This window comes from Astatotilapia calliptera, chromosome 17 (genome assembly GCF_900246225.1).
Source record: "Astatotilapia calliptera chromosome 17, fAstCal1.2, whole genome shotgun sequence".
Lineage (NCBI taxonomy): Eukaryota > Metazoa > Chordata > Actinopteri > Cichliformes > Cichlidae > Astatotilapia > Astatotilapia calliptera.
This window is the reverse complement of record NC_039318.1, coordinates 10,907,339-10,929,159: the sequence shown is the minus strand read 5'-3', so window position 1 is coordinate 10,929,159 and position 21,821 is coordinate 10,907,339. Positions and strand designations below refer to the sequence as shown.

The following is a 21,821-nucleotide window of genomic DNA, read 5'->3' as shown; positions in this document are numbered from 1 at the left end:
TCAATTTTTACTTCTGAGAATCTCTTCCTCTTTTCATATGTAGTCACGTTAGTGCCCTGATGCCAGTTAACGTTATTAGTTGCAAAATATTTCTCCAGCTGTTTCTTTTTATTACCACTTACATTTCCAGCCTTTTATTGTCCCTACACAACTTTTTTGAGACACGTTGCTGTCATCAAAATTTAAAATGAGTTTAAACTTGAGCTTTTCTTTATTATATTGTGAATAAAATATGGATTTATGAGATTAGCAAAACATTGCATTCTCTTTTTATTTTTATTTTATACACAGTATCCCAACCTTTTATAACTGGGTTGGCAAGATGGAGCTGAACGCTACACTACTCCAAAAGGTAAGGTAATGCTTGATCAAGTCTCCCAAAGTCTGTACAAAATGACCTCCCGTTGGCCACTAATATGCATACACAGCACTTAAAGCTGTCCATTAACTTGTAAGTTATCCTGTTCTTTAGGATGCTAAACTCACGTTTTTACAACAGGTTTGGTGATGCAACATCTCAAAAAGACGCAGCAAAAGTTGACAGAAGATGACTATAAAATAATTTGTAAAATAACATTTCTGAATGTCACACCATCATTTAATTAAACATACTTTTATCAGTTATCTGACTATAAATAACTCTGTTACATGTAGCTAAAATTAGTAATTCCCCAGTGCAGATGGATTAATGCTTAGGAAACAGAGAAAAAAACAGTTTAGCATTCTATGTATGGAGGAAGCGTTTGTCTTTTTCGTGTGTGGATGTGTATTTGTTTGCCTGTGACTGTGAGAAAGCCTAAATATGCCAGCGTGCATCTGTTTACATTTTAATGGGCAAAAAGATTTCAATATCAAAGTGAAGCGGATGTCTGGATAAATGAGGCAATTATTTTCACAGATTCCACTGAGACTCATTTGCATTATATGCTAACTAGGGCTAACAGCAGGTAAGCGGGGAATGAGCACCAAGAGTAGATGTTATCTGACACAGCAACTTAATTCTGTCCCCAAGATAGATTTGGAGAGGAGGACTATATTTAAACATTGTCAAGAAACACAAGATGTGTTCTGCTGGGAATAAATAGGTTTCTACAGGAGGTTTAACATAACAGATGGCAAAAAAGGTGCAAACTCAAAGTTCCAGAAATCAGTACTATATATCAGCAATATATTAAATTTGCAATGATAAAAGCATTACTGGTATTACCAGACTTTCTGTGCTGTAGCAAATCGAAGCAGTGATGTCCAATAAACATCTTAATATTATATATCTATAATATTATGTTCACAGCCTCCAAAGTTCTAGTTCCCAAACACATTGGTAGATGCACTAAGTTTTGCATCTTCTTAGCTGGTCTTCATCTTAATTTTTACCATTCTTGCTATTTTCTCTTTTCTTTATGTTTGATTAGAATCTTCTTTGTGTTTATTATTTCACTGTTTGATTTTGTCATTTGCTTTGCTGTGGAGCACTTTTCAGAGGAAAAGGGCTGCATAAATATGATTTTTTCCATCTTGCATCAGGACTGCTGCTCTTTGATCTTTGATGCAAACTCATAACTTTCTAGTTAGTGAATCCTTCAATCTTAATAAAGTGTTCAACACAGGCTAGGAATGCCTCCTCTTGAACACAAGGACATACCAGTTAGTAACAGTGGGTTTAAGTGTTTTTCAGTCAGCACCACAGTTAGGTTTCATAATATGAACTGCTTGTTCTTTCTGCATTTTAGCAGGGCTTGTTAGTAAATCAAGGGAGCCTTCTCTTCTTTGCCTGTGCTTGTCGATGTTTGACTCTCCCCCACAGAGTACACAGAAACACCAGTCTGCAGTACAGAAACCTGCACAGAGTAGTTATTTTAGAACAGAACTGGCCTTTGTATGCCCCTGGGCCACATCTGGCCCTTCTGTTGTCCCTGACAGACCTCGTTAGGTCAATAGAAAATTAGGATAGTTAGTCATATAGTTAGCTCCATTTAATCCAGCAAAGATTTAAAAAAAAGAGCGCTTGATAGAGTTTTTTTTTTTTTTTTTTAACAGGAAACAGATATAAAAGTATGTAATGAAGTCAGAGGTAAAGCTGTGTGAGGTGCGTGTGAGGAGCAGATTGCTGTTTGACTGCAGTTTAATTAATTTAAGAATGAGCCCCTCTCTGGGCAAATTGTAACAAGATGGATCAAATGCACTGCTGGAAATTTGGACATTTCTGACTTCATCTTTAATACGAGATGTTGAAGTGATAATTGGGATAAACATTTTTTTTGGAGATTATAATGGAGCTGGCAGTCAGACGAACTGGCAGATTTTATGACCAAATCTGGCAGGAAATAAAGTCCAAGTTTTGAACTGGATGCAAGATAAAGTGACTTAAATGAACCCAGAACTGAAATGAGTATTTTTGCATTGTGTTATACACCAAGAAGTGTGTACCTCAATACTAAAATTGAATTACATTATTGATGTTTTAACTAGGGGTGGGAATTTAACGCGTTAATTGCGATTAATTAATTACAAAAAAATATTGCGTTAAAAAAAACATAACGCATTTAATCACACTTTGCATTCCAATCAAACTTCGAACTTTTGTTAATGCACGATTTCCTAGTACGCAGATTAGACTGATGGACACATCAGAGCTACATAAATGGATAAATCAGAAGAAAGCGCGTTGCTTGGACTGATTGGAGACAAATTTCATTTCAAAAGACTACCCGACGGAAGCCTTAATAAAAGCGTGGTTTTGTGCAAACTGTGCAAACAGGAGTTTGCATACCACCGAAGCATTACAACCTTAGGGTACCATCTAAGTGTGAAGCATGTTACAGCGAGCACAGAAACTGTGGGAGCTGGTAGCGTTAGCTGTCCCAGTTCGGCACCCCAAACTTGATGAAATGACTGGCTTCAGGACTGTAGACCACTATCAGTGGTAGAAGACAGGGGGTTAGCAAATGTGCTACAGTTAGCGTCAGGCATAGCTGGACTGGCCATCGGGCATACCGGGCATTTGCCCGGTGGGCCACTGGCGATTTTTTGTTTTTATGGGCCGATCAATTTTATTTATTTTTTTTGGAAGGGTATAAATAATGAAAGGTGTTGGATTGGCCAATTGGTCATGATCGACTCTGGGCTGGACCAATTACAGCCGAGGAGGTCGGATGCACCCTCCCCCTTGTTTAGTAATCTTATAGACAAACTAAAGAAAATGGAGAACAAAAAAAGGAAAGGAGGTGCAGAAAAAATTAGGGCCAAAAAGAAACAAGCCCTTCAGGCAGACGCTGCCAAATGTGTAAAAATAACTGAATTGTTTGGCGGTAGCTATGGCATAGCTTCCACAGATTTAGCAACATCAGCAAGTGGTGGAGGCCAGCAGGTGGATAAGGGAAAGGGGAGTGTGATGCCTCAAAGGCATTTATTTCATTTATCTTTAATGTTTGCTTAAAGTAATTCTTTCGTATGTATTTAAGTTAAAAGGAACAGTAAAAAGACTTCAAAATGTTAAGAAGCTTTAAATTTGAAGGTTAGCTTGCTGGTGACCTCACTTCCTGGTGGGTGACCTGTATTACTTCATTTCCTGTTTAATTCCTCTTCCTGGTTGCTCTAAGAGGGAGAGGGACATGCGGTCTTGCTCTGAGGCTTATCCACAGCCATCCACTTGGGAACATTGTTCAGGCAACGTCGTAAGTGTATATATTTCATGGTGAAGGTGTTAAAAAGGCATAAATAGCGGTATTTGTTAAAAATTATATTTTATTTGTGATTCATGGAGGTTGATTTGTACATGTTAAAAAAGGGCAGTTTTGATGATCATTACTGTTGCTAAAGCTAACACGAAGGTGTAAGGTCACATTTTGAGTTATTTCATGATGCAATATTTATGTAAACGATCATTTTTTCTATTCTGTATTTCTTTTCAACTACAGTTTTCACCGCTTGTCAAATGAAGATTCTGAGTAAAAAGTCAACTCTACTCGGACTCGTGTATTCATTGACAGAGGTTTAGCTTGGTGTTTGATCGGAGTTGCTACACTCTGCAACAGAACACTACAGTGAAAAGACGGCACTCGATGGTCCTACGTGTTCATGATGGCAGCAAGCAACAAGTCATCGGTATCAAATACCAGGAGCAACGTGACATCAGCATCATCTGTAAGTGCGGCTCGCGCCAGAGCTAAAGCAGAAGCTGCTAAGGTACGAGCATCATATGCTAGCCAGGAGGCTAAATTAAAATTGGAAAAGGCTGCTAGAGAAGCAGAAAGGAAAACTAGAGAAGCTCAAAATCAGTTGGAAGCTGCTAGAATTGATACAGAGCTGGAAGTGCTAACATTAAATCGTGAAGCAGACGCAGCCATCGCTGAAGCACAGGTGTTAGAAGATGTAGCAGAAATGCATGGAAATGTAGAAAATATGAAATCTGAGTCAGAAGACAGGCTTAGATTGCAACGTACCAGTGAATATGTTTGCTCTCAAAATGATCAGAATCAGTCTACCTTCGCACCAGTATCTGTCCCACCTGTTAAATCTGTAGACCGTACAGAATCACAAGACAGTTTCAGAACATGGCATCCACCTGTAAGCTTAGCGGAATTCCAACATAGCAATAGCAAGCCCAAGCCTGAAGTGGATAATGGGACGCATCCACCCACAACAAACCTGTCTAAACTGACCAGAGCTGAATCGAAGACCGACGTCGAAAGAACAAACCCTCGCATGTATATAAGTGCTCAATCACAAACACCCCAGCATATGCTTCCAGTGAGCGTGCCACAACCTCCAGACCCTCTGGCACAATATTTGGCGCGACGTGATCTCGTTACGTCAGGACTGTACCAATTTGATGATAAGCCAGAGAATTTCCGTGCATGGCGGTCCTCATTCACTAATGCTGTGGCTGAGGTTCAACTTACAGAAACACAAGAATTAGACCTCATGACCAAATGGTTAGGAAAAGAGTCTGGACAGCAAATAAGATGCATACGCTCAGTGCATGTGAATAATGCTGGTTTGGCTCTGCGCAAGGCATGGGAGAGGCTGAATGACTGCTATGGTGCCCCTGAGATGATCGAGCAGTCACTGTTTCAGAGACTTGACAGTTTTCCAAAAATTGCAGCCAAAGATCACATCAGATTACGTGAACTTGGGGATTTGCTTATGGAGATACAAGGCGCAAAGGAGGATGGATACCTCACTGGGCTGTCATATCTAGACACCTCCAGAGGTATCGGACCCATTGTAGACAAGCTCCCATATGGGCTCCAGGATAAGTGGGTGTCATCTGGGTCGTGGTACAAAGAAGAGAATAACGGCTGCTTCCCTCCCTTTAGTTACTTTTGTAACTTTGTTTGTCATGAGGCAAAGAAGCGAAATGACCCCAGCTTTATTCGTCAAAGCAACGGCGCAAGCCCCACAAAACCAGAAAGATTACCTATGAAGAGCTTTAACACCAACAAGTCTATCGCGGTTCACAAAACAGATGTCTCTACAATCAACAACGACGCTAACAAGAACTGCCCATTGCACAATAAACCTCACCCACTTAAAAAATGCAGGACATTCAGAAACAAGTCCATCGATGACAGGAAGGCCTTTCTAAAACAGAAAGGAATATGCTTCAAGTGTTGTTCTTCAACTTCACATGTTGCCAAAGACTGCAAATCTTCCGTGAAATGCTTAGAGTGTGAAAGCATCTATCATGATGCAGCCATGCACCCTGGCCCACAACCTCAACTCACCAAGGCTCCACCACCACCACAAGAGAATGGCGGGGAGGGAGAAGATGACTCTAACGTAACTGATGTTAGAACCAGCTGCACAGAGGTTTGTGGCCCCGGCCAGTGGGGTCGTTCTTGCTCTAAGATCTGCCTTGCAAAGGTCTACCCCAAACATTCAAAACACAAAGCCATTAAAGCTTATGTAATTCTGGACGACCAGAGCAATCGCTCTTTAGCCAGGCCAGAGTTCTTTGAGCTGTTTGGTGTGGAGAACGAACCACTCTTATACCATCTCAGAACATGCTCCGGTGTCATCGAAACGTATGGCAGAAAGGCAGAGGGATTCCAGATAGAGTCGTTGAACGGCAACGTGCTCATACCTCTTCCACCACTCCTTGAGTGCCCCGAAATCCCTAACAATCGAGCAGAAATCCCAACACCAGGTGCTGTTTTGCATCATCCTCATCTCCACCATATAGCCAAACACATCCCCGATCTAGACCCAGAAGCAGAGATACTCCTGCTGCTCGGGAGAGACGTGCTTAGAGCACACAAGGTCAGGCAGCAAGTTAACGGGCCACACAACGCTCCCTTTGCACAACGTCTCGATCTAGGCTGGGTGGTGATAGGGGAGGTGTGCCTAGGTAATGTGCATAAGCCAACAGTGGACACATTCAAGACCCATGTGGTAGACAGCGGTCGCCATTCCATATTTCAGCCCTGTGCAAGTTTCATGCATGTCAAAGAAACACAGCCAAGCTTCAGCAGGTCTAACAAAACGCCTGAGAGGATGCTAGGACACACAGTGTTTAAACAATCTGAAGATGATAACAAACCTGCCCCATCAATAGAAGACATCCTTTTCCTAGAGATCATGGATACAAATGTCCACAGAGATGACACTGGTAGTTGGGTTGCTCCATTGCCATTCAAGGAGCCACGGCAACGTTTGCCAAATAATAAAGAGCATGCGGTTAAGAGGTTCGAATCCTTGCAACGCCAATTCAGGAAGAAACCCGAGATGCAGAAGCAATATGTGGCATTCATGGAGAAGGTCATTGCCAACGGTCACGCAGAGGTGGCACCGCCCTTGAAGGAAGATGAAGAGTGCTGGTTTCTTCCATCATTCGGGGTATACCACCCACAAAAGCCCAACCAAATCAGGGTGGTTTTTGATTCCAGCGCTCAGTACTGTGGGGTCTCCCTCAATGACGTGCTTCTGACTGGTCCCGACCTCAACAATTCTCTCTTGGGTGTCCTTCTACGCTTTCGAAGGGAGAGAGTAGCTATCCTCGCCGACATCCAACAAATGTTTCACTCCTTTTTGGTCCACGAAAGGCACCGTAACTTCCTCCGGTTTTTGTGGTATGAGGACAACGACCTCACCAAGGCGGTTATCGACTACCGCATGAGGGTTCATGTCTTTGGCAACTCACCATCTCCGGCTGTGGCCATCTATGGTATGCGAAGAGCCATTGCTGAAGGTGCCCAGAAGTACGGTGCCGACACAATTAAATTTGTGGAAAGGCACTTTTACGTGGATGATGGCTTGGTGTCTCTCCCATCTGAAGCAGAAGCAATCAACCTTCTCCAACAAACTCAGGCTTCACTTGCTGAATCAAACCTCCGCTTGCACAAGTTTGTGTCGAACAGTCCAGCAGTCACTGGAGCTTTCCCGCCAGAAGATTGTGTCCCGCTCATTAAGGATCTGGATTTGAGTGGGGAGACAGCATCCATGCAGCGCAGCCTGGGTTTGCTTTGGGAGATCAGAAAAGACACATTTACATTCTCTGCATCAACTATTATCAAACCTTTCACCCGACGTGGAGTCCTCTCCACCGTCAATAGTGTTTTTGATCCGATGGGTATGCTGGCACCTGTCACAATCCAGGGACGAGCTCTTCTTAGGGAACTTAGTTCAGAACTGACTGACTGGGATGCACCTCTCCCAGAAGACAAGCTGAAGAAATGGGAAACCTGGAGAGATTCTCTTCAAGTCCTAAAGGAGCTTCATGTGCCACGTGCATACACATCAACCTCGCTCACCAAAGCTGTGCGCACAGAGTTGTTTGTATTCTCAGATGCCTCAACTATGGCCATTGGGGCTATCGCTTACTTGAGAGCCATCCAGGAGGACGGAAAAGTGGAAGTAGGTTTTATTATGGGCAAAGCCAAATTAGCACCCCAGTCTGAACCAACAATCCCGAGGCTCGAACTCTGCGCTGCCGTCCTTGCAGTAGAAATGGCGGATCTCATCCGAGAGGAGCTGGATCTGAAATTGGATGCTGTGAGGTTCTACACGGACAGTAAGGTGGTGCTCGGGTACATTTGCAATACGACAAAACGCTTCTACACATATGTCCATAACAGAGTCCAACGTATCCGACAATCTACCAGACCAGAACAATGGCATTATGTGTGCACGGAAGCAAACCCTGCGGACCATGCATCCAGATCTCTGCCTGCATCCCATCTGACACAGAGTTCTTGGTTCACCGGACCTTCATTCCTGCATCAGTTATCTGCAGAAACAACACGAACCAGTGAGACGTTTGAGCTCATCGACCCGGGAAATGACTCAGAGATTCGACCACAGGTACGCACCTACACTACTCATCTGAAGGAACCTGTACTTACCCCTGATCGCTTTCGCCGTTTCTCCACCTTTACCTCTCTACTGCGAGCTGTGGCTTTCCTTATCCATGTGGCAAGATCTCACAAACATTCAAACCAAAACAGCAGGTGTACAGGGTGGCACACATGCCGCTTACCTCGTACTGTGGATGAAATAGCTCAAGCGAAACATGTCATTCTGCAAGTAGCACAAAGGCCAGCCTTTGCCAAGGAACTGTCGGCCCTCCAAGAAAACAAAGTGGTGCCCACAAACAGCCCGTTGCATAAACTCAGTCCAACTTTGGAGAGTAGTCTCATCTGTGTTGGAGGCAGACTGAAACATTCTCAACTAACGTGTGAAGAAAAGAACCCAGTAATCCTACCCAAGGACAGCTACGTTTCCTTACTGCTCGTACGACATCACCATGAGCAGGTGAGACATCAGGGTCGACATCTCACAGAAGGTGCAGTAAGGGCAGCTGGACTGTGGATTTTGGGTGGGAAGCGACTAATCAATTCAGTCCTACACAAATGCGTAATCTGCCGGAAGCTGCGTGGGAGACCGGAAGAACAACGTATGGCCGACTTACCGCCGGAACGTCTCAAGGTTTGCCCTCCCTTCACATACGTGGGGCTTGACGTCTTTGGTCCTTGGTCTGTTGTAACCAGACGCACCAGAGGAGGACAGGCAGAGAGCAAACGGTGGGCCATGATGTTTAGTTGTTTGAGTTCAAGGGCCGTCCACATTGAGCTGATTGAGTCTATGGACACATCTAGCTGTATAAATGCTCTCAGGCGGTTCTTCGCTCTCAGAGGCCCTGCAAAGGAACTTCAGTCTGATTGTGGGACCAACTTCATTGGAGCTAGCAAGGAGTTGGAGATGGGTAATACTGTACAGGGGTACCTCAGCAAGCAAGGATGTAGCTGGAACTTCAGACCTCCGCATGCTTCCCACATGGGAGGCTCATGGGAACGGATGATTGGTGTTGCCAGGAGAATCCTTGATTCAATGCTCTTGCAGCAAAAGAGTCGCCTGACCCATGAAGTGCTGTCAACACTAATGGCAGAAATTATAGCTATCATCAATGCACGTCCACTCCTACCTGTGTCTACAGACCCAAACCAACCTTTCATTCTTTCACCAGCCATGCTCCTCACACAGAAATCAGGAGTTCCACCTCCTCCAGGAGATTTCACAGACAAGGACCTCTTCACAAAACAATGGAGGCAAGTTCAAGCGCTCGCAAACCAGTTTTGGGCCCGTTGGAGCAAAGAATACTTACCATCCTTACAACAAAGACAAAAATGGACAGTGACACGCAGAAACCTTCAAGTTGGGGATCTGGTCCTCCTCAGGGACAAGCAGACCATCCGCAACTACTGGCCCATGGCCATAGTCACAGCAACCTTTCCTGGGAAGGATGGACATGTGAGAAAGGTTGAAGTAAAAACGACCGACCAAGGTGACACAAGAACCTTCCTTAGGCCAGTTGCAGAAGTAGTTCTTCTTCTGCCTAAGGACTGATTTAAGGACTGTTGTTTGGACTCATTCCAGTTCATAGTGGCCTCACACAGGCCAGGCGGGGAGTGTGATGCCTCAAAGGCATTTATTTCATTTATCTTTAATGTTTGCTTAAAGTAATTCTTTCGTATGTATTTAAGTTAAAAGGAACAGTAAAAAGACTTCAAAATGTTAAGAAGCTTTAAATTTGAAGGTTAGCTTGCTGGTGACCTCACTTCCTGGTGGGTGACCTGTATTACTTCATTTCCTGTTTAATTCCTCTTCCTGGTTGCTCTAAGAGGGAGAGGGACATGCGGTCTTGCTCTGAGGCTTATCCACAGCCATCCACTTGGGAACATTGTTCAGGCAACGTCGTAAGTGTATATATTTCATGGTGAAGGTGTTAAAAAGGCATAAATAGCGGTATTTGTTAAAAATTATATTTTATTTGTGATTCATGGAGGTTGATTTGTACATGTTAAAAAAGGGCAGTTTTGATGATCATTACTGTTGCTAAAGCTAACACGAAGGTGTAAGGTCACATTTTGAGTTATTTCATGATGCAATATTTATGTAAACGATCATTTTTTCTATTCTGTATTTCTTTTCAACTACAGTTTTCACCGCTTGTCAAATGAAGATTCTGAGTAAAAAGTCAACTCTACTCGGACTCGTGTATTCATTGACAGAGGTTTAGCTTGGTGTTTGATCGGAGTTGCTACACTCTGCAACAGAACACTACAGGGAGGCAAGAGGAGGAGAGACCCGAGGCGGCCGCCGGTCATAGTGGCAGACGAACTGAACTTCAGGTAAGAAGTTATGACCTGCTGTCTATCTGTGTCAGATATAAACCAAGTTTAGTTGTAGTTTGTTTTCGTTGTGCTGACTTTTTACAGTCGCTTAGAATGACTGGTACTGCGTACTAGCTAGCATGATAGAGTTTATATACTGCTGGGCGGGTGCTATGAAGTTACTGATAGTAAATTTTATTTTATGCTTAAGGTTAGTTTCTCAAACTCCTCAAAATCTTAACAAATTGTGCCAATCCTTACATGTTGCACCAGGCTGATTTATCATCAAAAGTGGAGAAGTCTGTGACAGAGGAGACAGAAGAGCAGCAGAGAGAGATGGAGCAAGAGAGAGAAATAAAAGAGCAGGAGAGAGAGATGGAGAGATGACTTTATGTCATCCATGAGGGATGCATTTGACATATGTTTCACATATTATAGCCCAACAAGTTACTTATAGCAATTTAAATACGAGCAATCAGCTTTTGGCAAATACCGGAAATCACTTTTTGGCAGACAATCACCTTTTGGCACAACACCGGCTATTGCAGTTAATAATACAACAGCTTCTTGCCATTTTTTGTGTTTCTTTTTATCGCTGTGTAACTGAGTTCAATTGAAAGCCTGCATGCGCTAGTACCTCTTGCCACAAGTTCCCAGAATCCTTTGCGGTTTTACCCCTGAATGACGTCACATTTTTGGTGGGCTGGTCTCTAGTCAAAATGCCCGGGCCGATTTTTTTGTTCCAGTCCAGCCCTGGCGTCAGGTGATCTAACTTTCGAACTCCTGTGCTGAAAGACTACATACAGGATGCTTCCACACAGTGTAATTCAACCCTGGATATGGTTTCTTGGTTACTAAAGAATCAAGAGGCTATTTTTCCTGCTTTAGACAAACAAACGCACAAGCTACTCATTCCATCAGAGCTGGTAAAACTCCCAAAGCTGTCGGCTGTCTTTGAGCCATGCAGGCAAATAAAACAATTTTTAAACTTATTGTTACTGTTTCTTCAATAAGCTTTAGTTGACAGTAATTATGTAGATTAATAATTACCTTCTTGAACTGTCTACAACAGATTTGTAACTGAGCTTCTTGGAGGTGAGACATATGTTCAGTGGTTTTGCCTGCTTTCTGACGCCTGCATCACATCATGGAGGTCTCCGATGATGAATGAAACTACGTGGTGAAATTTAAGACTGCCTTCACAAAGGACCTATCCCAAAGTGTAGCTATGGTCAACCATCAGTGGCTCAAGAAAGCTATTGTGCTTGACCCATGCTTTATAGATTTAAAATGTCTTGCAAAGGGAGAGCGAGAAGAGGTTTGGACCAGCCTTGAGGATCTGCTGCAGGAACAGTGTAACTGCGGTGGTGGTCCAGTTGAGCAGGGACCCACCCACAGCTGTCTGTCCTGGCCCACAAGTATCTGATTAGTCCTGCCACGTCTGTCCCATGTGAGAGACTTTTCTCACTCGCAGGTCACATAGTAACAAAAGAGAGAGCTGCCTTGAGCTCTGAAAATGTGAACAGGCTAGTTTGTCTAAGTAAATGGCTGAAAAAGACGGACATTAAATAAGCATGGAGGTATTGTGAGTCCAATGGATTTGTTATTTTTGGCACTAAAATGTTCAGCGATCACACTGTGTTAGCCTAATGACTTAAAGTACTTAAAATAGCACTTTAGTTTTTCAAGTCTGCTCAATTTTGGCCAGGGATATTATTTTGTTCCTCTGTTTTGAATTGAAATACAGTTTTTACTTTTTTTTCACCAGAAATGAAAAGAGCTCAAGTTTACAATATTCATGAATATTCATTAAAAAAATAAAATAAAATTGTGATTTGGGCAAATTTTCTTGTGCAATCAAATGTGATTGATCGAGATTAATAAATTACAAAGCCTCTAATTATTTAGATAATTTTTTTAATTCGAGTCCTATCCCTTTTTTTTTTTTTTTCGCCTGTCCCGTTTGGCTCTTTTGCCATCAGAATTATTGTCTAAAGGCAAAGAAAGATGCCCAACGGATTTACTTTACCAAACTGACCATCCCAGCCTTGCCGTAATGGTCCATTTGATTCACCTTTTATTGTTTATTTTATTTTCACTTACTGAATACGGGACAGACTTGACTGGAGGAAAGAAGGGGAGAAAGAAAGAGGGAAAGAGAAACAGCTGAGAAGAGGGACGGGGGAGAAGGGCAAAAAACAAAAACCAACAGAATGAGCAGAAAAAAAAAATGCATATATCAATCACCTGGATCACCTGCTGAGAAAGAAAAAAGAAAACAAGCAGAAGAGAACAAGAGTAATAGAATAAACAACATCACAATGATATATGGGAATATGACAGTAAATACTAAATATTAAACATTATTGTGCAGCACATAAGATCAACAGAACACAGTGTGCTTTGAGGTAGGAGCCAAAAAGGGTGTAGTTTGTGGGTGTGATCACCCGTGTGTACACCTGTGAGCATGGACGCGCTTGTTTTTTTAAAAGGTTCCTTCGTGTAATGATCTGCTAGAGGGTGTGGGGGGGCCACAGCCCCGTCCTCCAGGGCATGAAGCAGGTATGGAGGAGATCAAAACTCCAGACATCCAGAGGCCCCCAGAACGCAAGAGACCAAGGAAGACCAACAGAGGGGCAGCTGCGCCACTGTCCCAGAAAGAGCTGAGGAGAGTCCCAGATGAGGGCTCACTCAGCAGCCGCGGAGCAGAAGCCAGGGGGAGTTGCAGTGACGCGCCCGTGAGCTCCGCCGGCAGCCAACCGTGCCTGAGTGACCGAGCCCCAGGCCGAGAGGCCGGGGGCACCCCACCTCCGAAGTGGCCCGAGCGAGCCCCAGGCTCCAGGCCCCGAGTCCTATCCCTAGTTTCAATCTGAAATGGCTAGCATCACCATAGCAAGAACACTGAAGTACTAAGAATTTGTTGCAATTGTAGAGCAACATGAAACTGAACATAGTGACATAGGCTACCACGCAGCTGTCAGGTAAGCTTGGGCAAAGTGCTAAACAGAAGAATCTCAAACACTGAATTCGACTTCATGTCATGGTCCTGAGTCTGAGGACTCAGTGTTTTGTGTTTCCTTATGCTTTTGTTTATTCCGAGTATGTATTCTGTTGTGATTTTGCCATTTGTTAGGTTTCTGTTCTTTGCCTGCCTGCTCCCACTTCTCTGTGTTCCCTCTGTCTGTCCATGGTGTTATTGTGTCTACTTATGAGTCCGCCTATCAAGTTCAGTGTCCTGTCTGGTTCTCTGTCTGTTAGTTTCCTGTTTTATTGTGAAGGTCTCTGTCTGATGTGAGTGTGTTCAGTTTACGTTTCCCCAGTCCCATCAGCTCTGATTCCTCCCAGCCGTGTTTCCCTCCTGTCTCTCATCCCCTGATTACTGGTGTGTGTATTTAAGCCCTGTGTGTTCTCCTGCCTGTTGCCGGTTCGTCTGTGTTAACCTGTGTCCCAGTCTCGCTGCTTCTCATCCCTTTATCGTATGCTCCCAGGTCTGTTATTTTTAGTTCTCCCAGTTTAGGTGTCTTCAGTTATTTGTCATGCCCCACTGCTTGTTTGCCACTACACCTTTGTAAATAAACCTCACTAGCATTTCATCCACTGCCTGCATCTTGGGTCCTTCTTCCAACTCCACATGGCTCGCCTCGTAGCTCCCCTACGAGTCAGGTGTGGCCAGCCTCCAGACGGGACACACCCACCAGGTCTGCCTGAAACCCAGTGCTCAGCCACACCCATACACACACCCACTTACCTATACGTACAAGCATGGAGAACACAACAGCAGCAGCACACAAACATACATAATATAAAATGAGACCACAACAGCTCATCGACCCTGGGTCGCTCAGACCAGGGTCCCTGACAGAAATCTTACAAAAATGAACATTTGTTCACAGCTGGTTTGTGGATTTTTTATTTTATTTATTTCACATTTCACATTTTCATTACTAGTAGCGGTTTATAAAGAAAAAAATATTATTGAGCAGAATTGCGGTCACCTTATTGATGAGGCCATCCAGAACAGTCGCAGCTTTTCATGACACCCCTTGGACAAAGTAAATTGCCCACCCCTACTTTAGACAGGACTCATGTGAATCAAACTTTACTATCAGTGTAAGCCTACTTCCTGCTATCATTAGGACCAAGGTCTGCACTCAGCCTACAGACAGGGTGGGAGAAAAACCAAGCATGCAGAAAGTTTTACTACTTTTTTCATATGTTTGGTTTCCCTTTTTTTTTTTTTGTTAAAGCACATTTGAAATTAAATTCATGCAGAACATGGTCATTATGATTAAGCTCAGAAGTAACAATAGGTGTATCAATAATAATACATGTTTGTATTCAAAGAAGAATGGGGCATATTTTCACAGTAATATTCAAAAGAAAGAGCTGGCAAAGATGAGAAGATGCATTTTCACAATATGCGACAAATTACTTTTCTCGCACCTCCAGTGCAGCATGGTTTTACATTCTGCAAGGCAATTTCATCAGATCTCACAGATACGGTAACAAATAATCACAAGAAGAAATAGCATCAATCCAATTTTCAATTTTGCTTTTCACAGCAGGAGGGGCTGGTGATGGCAGCGATATGTTCCCATTTATGACACCACGTCCTATTAAGGCGGGGGGGCTCTTTGCATTTTCTAAAGTGTCTTTCTACTCCACGAACCTTATGGAGGGGGAGGAAGACCAGTCTTTCAGACACCAAAGTTAATAAGTGTAGCTGCTAAGGAACGATATCCAAAGAAGTCAGAAACAGAGAAAAATTCATTTATCACCTACCTATCTCTCTATAGAGTTTCAACACATTTATATCACAAGGTATAATACATGCCAGGTAAATAAGTTGTGGATTTGTCAGCCAAATACAACAATGACCAAAAAAAATGGATTCACTGAGCTGCCTGACTTTGGTGTTACTATCAAGTACAAGTCACATGGCGAGCTGTTCAACACTAGCTGTGGTTTTACGATTAGTAAACCAAAGACTCCTCCTGAACTGTGAAGACCCCGTCATGACCATCACTTTAACTGGGTACACAGGGTTGGGTATCTAGGTGAGGTCATATTCACAGACAGTATGAAAGATGGATGCAGCTACTGGGATATCAGTCACTGGTTTGCAGATTCCCGTTCTGAAGCCTTGACATGAATGTTTTAGCTTTTTGCTAATACCATCTTGGCATTTTGAAATAGCTTTCTTAAAGTCTGTTTAGCCCCCTGGTGGCCATTAAAACAAACTTTCATGTTGACTTCACTTTTTCACACTCTGCTTTTCTATGGTCATATCAATTGATGCAATATCACAGCTCACAGCCCCTGCTGAGAAACGCCACCAAAAGCACCATAGAATCACCCATTGTATGACCTAACAGGGATTGGACTGGATCTCTCCAATGACTCTCTTCATAACTTTGCATATATAAAGCTATCTGTTCTTACTTACCAGGTAAACAACCATATCATATTCCCGTGGCTCCTAAAAAGTTTTAATCCGCTCACAGTCACCCAAAATTTCTGACTGAAGACTCCACCCTCGCTTGCTGCTGTGATTCCAAAGTATACTCCAGAGTGTGTGAGAACAATGTGCCATCATTCGATGTGGTCCAGGGAAGTGTAGGCAAAAAAAAAAAAAAAATACAAATACAAATAACCTAAATAAAAACTTTAAATTTATAACTATTTTTGGTTAGACTTGGCATTTAGCACTTATGGTCAGAGAAATCTTGTCATTTAGTTCAACATATGATATAGGTGACTGCAGTTTTAATTCTGCTGTCGGTGTCTTTTGTTGTAATTCTGTTTGGAGCAGTTTATAAAAATCCCACTTCATTAATTGGTTCATTTATTGTAAAAAAAAAAAAAAAAAGAAGAGCAAAAACAAAACACAAGGTGTCTATGGGACAGTTTTTTTTAATGGCGTTTCATGATGACGTTGCTCCTGTTTACAGTGTTGTTTTGGATGCCTCATTATTGTGCTGTTTGAAAACGGAAAATGTAAACAAGTGAGTGGCTTGTTTACATTGTGAATAATTCACGCATGTGCAAGTCTTATGTAACTTTGGTGTCTTATGTGGGAATTCCCTAGCCAAAATTATGGTGAATTTTGATTGGCTCAAAGGTTTGCATGAACAGGAAAAGAAGCAACTGTGGCATTTATCAAAAAAGGAAAAAAAAAGTATGAAAAGGTATGACGCAGAGAGGTTTCTGTTCACTTGTACATTATGACTTCTGTCTTTTCCTTGGCAAAGGCTAAGGTGAAAGCCATATAAAGAGGACAGACACTACACTGCCTATTGTTCCAAACATTTTTGGCACCACCCCCACATGACAGTACAACTCTACAATATGTTGGTGTAGATGTGTAAAGCCTTGTGTTGAACCTATGAACTACCGGTGTGGTACCCCACTGGCAATGTCACTCAAGTCAACTCGTGTGACAACCTGAATTTGACTTCTATGTTCACTTCCTGAGCTCCCTGACCTCTGGAAGCCTGCTGCATTAGTCGACACTGTAAAGTTCTCTCTAAGACAGTGAAAATAAAGAGTTCAAGCCACTTCTTATTTATAGCATGAACCTACTGTGGACATGCACACCTTTCTTTATTTTTGTTTGTAAATAGCAGATATTACCATTACATAGTTCACTGATTCCTCTATGTGCTGCCTGATAGTTGCTCCATTTGTGTGTGCAGTTATGTGTGTGTAAACCACTGTCACTCCCCACTTACTCCTCCCTTTGGATTGATGTTACCTGCTGTTTCTCGCCGCAGTTCTTCTCCTCATGTATCACTTCAGAGTCATTGTTCCTCACCATCCCTCCTTTACCGCGTACGAACAGGTGCCTCCTCTCATTTCTGCTGCCAGCTATCATTTCTTACCCAGCATACTTTGTTGAATATGATCATGCAGCAGCTTCATCAGCGCTGCCAGTGCACTGAATCAGTGGGGAAATGAACTGGGCGGCGTGCAGCTCATTCTGGCTCAGCTCTAAGGTCTTGTTAGTGTTCATTTGAGAGGTACAGTAGAGCAGGAAAATGGAGCCGTGCAGATGGATTTCTGCCAAAATAAGGCTCTTTACACCTGTATAATCATGCGTATGCAAATGATATGGAAATCACTTTACTTTGCATGCATTACGCTTGCATCTTAGGTGGGGTGAAACTGTGATGGAATCCTTAATGCTTCAGAATGGAAAGTCCCCACATTTATACGTGTCATGTTAAAGAGTTGGTTTAGTCATATTCATACATAGATTTTTTCCAAGTGTGACTAGATTTTTCAACAAAGCACCGCATAGGCATGAATCACCTAAAAGTTACTTAAAATACTTAAAGTAATCTACAAATAGGTGCTCCTGACCAGAGATGAGCAGTAACGCGTAATCCGATAAGGTCCGATAAGGTCAGTACTTCCACGTTTAAAGCGTGGAAGTACTGACCTTACTTTGAGTTTGATTCCATAAAAAGTGACAAAAACATTAGTGTCCGTTGTGCGTGGGAAGAAAACTTATTTTTACAGTGAACCCCCCCCCAAACTTCCAAGCAAGCACCGAGTGCGCTACGACCAGTGTTGGGTAAGTTACTTTAAAATAGTAACTCAGTTACATTACTAGTTACTTCTCTCAAAAGTAACTCAGTTACTTCAAGTTACTCGTTACTTTCGAAGTAACTAGTTACTAGGGAAAGTAACTTTGGTTTTACCCAGAATTCTCTTATTAATGTGTTGCTTCCCTAACTGGATACCCAGCAAGGATGCCAGTCTTCTAGCTTGCTTACATGTTAGCACTATCCAGCCACAAGTACACTGTGCCACCTAATGGCCTGAACCTAAAATAGTTAAAATGGCAGTGTAGTAGTGCGAGTGCAAGTCAATGATGAAATGAATGAAACTAAATTAGAAATTAACAAAGTTTGTTTTATGTGTCACTTTTTTATCTGTGTGTTTTAATCTATTTCTAATGTTTCAACCCTCTACAAATGCAAACTCATCATTCTCGGGTTGTTACAGCAGTGTCTAATCATTGTACGTAGAATCACTAGGAAGAAGCAGTGGATCACAAAACACAACATACAGTGTGTTGAAACTTTTGAAAGATATTTATTTTTGCCATTTAAATGGACAGAAAGTATGCTTTTAGCAGTGCCAACATTAAACTGTACCTCAGACAATTTAGGACCTGTAGGTATCAAAGTAGGTATCAAAGTGCAAAAACATGTAGTGCAAAAAATGATTTAACATAAACACGGTGAGGTTTGTCCATTCTTTGTAAAGTTAACTGAACTTAACTTTGTAAACTTAACTGCTGAATTCCACCAACTGGAGACCTCATGTTCAGTAATAAAAGTATTTTCAGAGAAAGAGAAGAGAAATAAAATTAATTACAAGTATGTTCAGCCCCACAAACAGAAATAAAATAAATAATAACTATTTTCAGCTTCATAAACAGTCAAACCAAAATAATATTGCCTCCATACAGGCCATGTAGATAAATAAAATATAATGGTATTTTAAGTGCTTCAGAAGCCCAAGTTTCACTTGGAAATAACCCTACTTTACCTTGTAGAGCACCACTGAAGGCAACACATCATCATCATATGAGCACTACTCAACTTTGGTTTCCATCAAACCAACGATTGTACCTCAAGAGGAGAAGCTTCTCAAACTTATGATCAGACAACTTGTTCCTCTTTGGAGTGAGAATCAGGTTTCCCAGGCTGAAAAGCCTTTCAACTGGGGCACTTGAAGGAGTAGCTGCATTAAGTTTAAGAGAGAGTTTCTTTATCATTGGGAAATGATTCAGAGAGTCTAACCCTGTTGCTCCTGATTTGAGGTACTCGGCTACCTCACCTTCAGCAGTGGCATATATGTCCTCATTCTCTTCAAAGGAGAAGAACTCATCCTCTTTGCTAGAACCCGCGTGCTGTGTTGTGTTGGTGGCGCTGGTACCTGGTTGTAGCTGATCTTGCTCAGGGAGAAGTTTTCGACACTCTACCAGCAGACGTGCCTTTGCGAGGTCCTTCCGCGCCTGGTCATGTAGCCAACGAAGCTTAAATTTTGGTAGTGTCACAGCAGCCAGCAAAGCATCTTCACTTCCAAGGACATGTGCAAACCTTGTTTTGACTGCCTGTAATAACGACACAGTAAAAGTGCAAAAAACATTTTTGCATGAGAAAGTATGCATTGTTTCAACATTAAATTAATTAAATATTAACAGCATGCTGTAGTTTTATATAGAATGTATTTTAATTTGTAAATAGTGTGTATTTTACTACGTTGTATTTATTTTATTTATTTATTGGGGTTAAGTATCTGTAACTGTAACAGCATTCACTTGCATGTGAACAGCACAGCACAATATAAAAAGCAATTGAGTAAAACATTTCATTAAAGATAAACACAAATGAAAATATCATCTCTTACCTGGACAACTGTATCTGGTAGCCCAACAAGAATTTGCAGACCATTTTTTATAGCCAGAGTCTTGGTCATTAGCGATTCCAGTGTGGGTAGGAGTGTGCCATAAAAACAATGGTCTTCTCCTTGAAGAATGTCCAGTGCCACAGTAAGTGGTTTCATGACTGCACAGTACTCTCTGATACACTGATGCTCCCTCTCATTGAAACATTTCAACTGTAATGTGGATGAGATTGTGTTCAGCTCCACCACAGGTATCTTTGAAATTCTCTCCAGAGCATAATAGAACGAGTTCCACCTTGTTGTGCAAGGTACTAGTAGCTTCTTTGCAATAATGTCGTCCACAATCTCAGCAGCCACTGTGGAACGACTGGCCTTGTTCCACAGCCCTGCACATTTTGTGGTGGCACTTCTGTAGATGGTTTTTGTTGCAGCTTCAGACAATAGCCACTTCTCCACATCAGTGCAAGAGATAAGATTCATTGTGTGCGATGCACATCTCTGATGTGGCGGTAAAGAAATTGCATCATCAGCATCATCAGCAGCATTCTGCAGCACATCCCCAATTGAAACAAAAGTCACCTCATCCTCCTCAGATTCAGAGTCATCTGACTCAGGTGCTGGCTGGTACACTTTAAAAGCCTTGACAAAATTGGAGCCATTATCCATTACAGTTGATGTGATTTTAAACGATAGGCCATGAGATGAGTTAATGTTGTCCAGCTCAGATGCAATACTGTCATACGTATGTCGACCCATAAATCGCCTGCATGCCAGCGCTGCTTTCTCACGTTTCATGTTTTGTGCATTTATCCAATGCGCGGTCACACCAAGAAAACTTTTATTATGCACAGTCCAAATGTCTGCTGTTGTGGAGATGTATTCTACCATGTCAAGTGTATTTTTGAGCTCTGACTCCATGTTGGCATATTCTTGGTCTAGGAAACTGGAAAATGTCTTTCTGGATGGTGCCTTCCCAGCTCTCCCTCGCACAGGTATATGACTAATCAGTTGTCTGAAAGCATGGGACTCAACCGTTGAGATGGGTTTCATGTCTTCCACAACATACCTGGCAATCAGCCTGTGTAGCTGGGGCTGGGTGATGGACTGTGCAGCAGGCTGTCCGAAATCAAGCTTTCGTTGTTTTGCTGGAATAGCATCAACGGAGCTAGAGTCACCGACGTTGCCTTCAGGTTCTTTTTCAACTAAGTTGGTAGATGCATGCTGTTTCTGAAGATGTTTCATCAGATTAGAATTGCTAGTCTTTGATGTCGAAAGAGTTTTAGAACCTCCACAGAGAGTACAGTTCACGACAATATTCCTGTCTTTTTCCAACACAAAGGAGAAATAATGTGAATATTTCCAGGAGAGAAAACACATGCCTGGACCATCTTCGACTGCCGCCATGATTGTAGCTTACGTCACAGTGTCACGTGCCCTTTTTACGTCCAGCACGGAAACTGCAGTCGTGGTGCTTTCCTTTGTACTCGGGACTCAGAAATTCGGGACTGCAGATGAGCTGCATATGTGTAGTAGTAATTTGTTTTTGTAGAGAGCTAGCAAAACAAGCGTTTTCGAGGGCGTCGCCATATTGGAATCCAGACTTCTCCAACGAGGCTAACCAGAACACCGTTTACTCGAGTGTGACATTATTCCCAGGTTCGTGTTCCGATTTCCGAGGTAAGTTAAACGCAACACACGAAGTAACGAGTAACGACCCTATCTAAATCCCAGTAACGAGTAACGCGTTCCTGATTTTGGCATAATAACTAGTTACCGTGCTCGTTATCGCAA

The 21,821-nt window shown here is 42.4% G+C and overlaps 1 protein-coding gene across 1 annotated transcript; it reads left to right on the top strand.

The window, feature by feature from the left end:
* The first annotated feature begins 3,525 nt into the window (after window positions 1–3,525).
* Window positions 3,526–9,961, top strand: LOC113009455 (uncharacterized). Its single transcript, XM_026147741.1, has 2 exons — window positions 3,526–3,674; window positions 3,918–9,961. Exon 2 carries the CDS (start codon window positions 4,078–4,080, stop codon window positions 9,841–9,843), a length of 5,766 nt encoding a protein of 1,921 aa, XP_026003526.1. The 5' UTR covers window positions 3,526–3,674; window positions 3,918–4,077; the 3' UTR covers window positions 9,844–9,961.
* The last annotated feature ends 11,860 nt before the right edge of the window (window positions 9,962–21,821 follow it).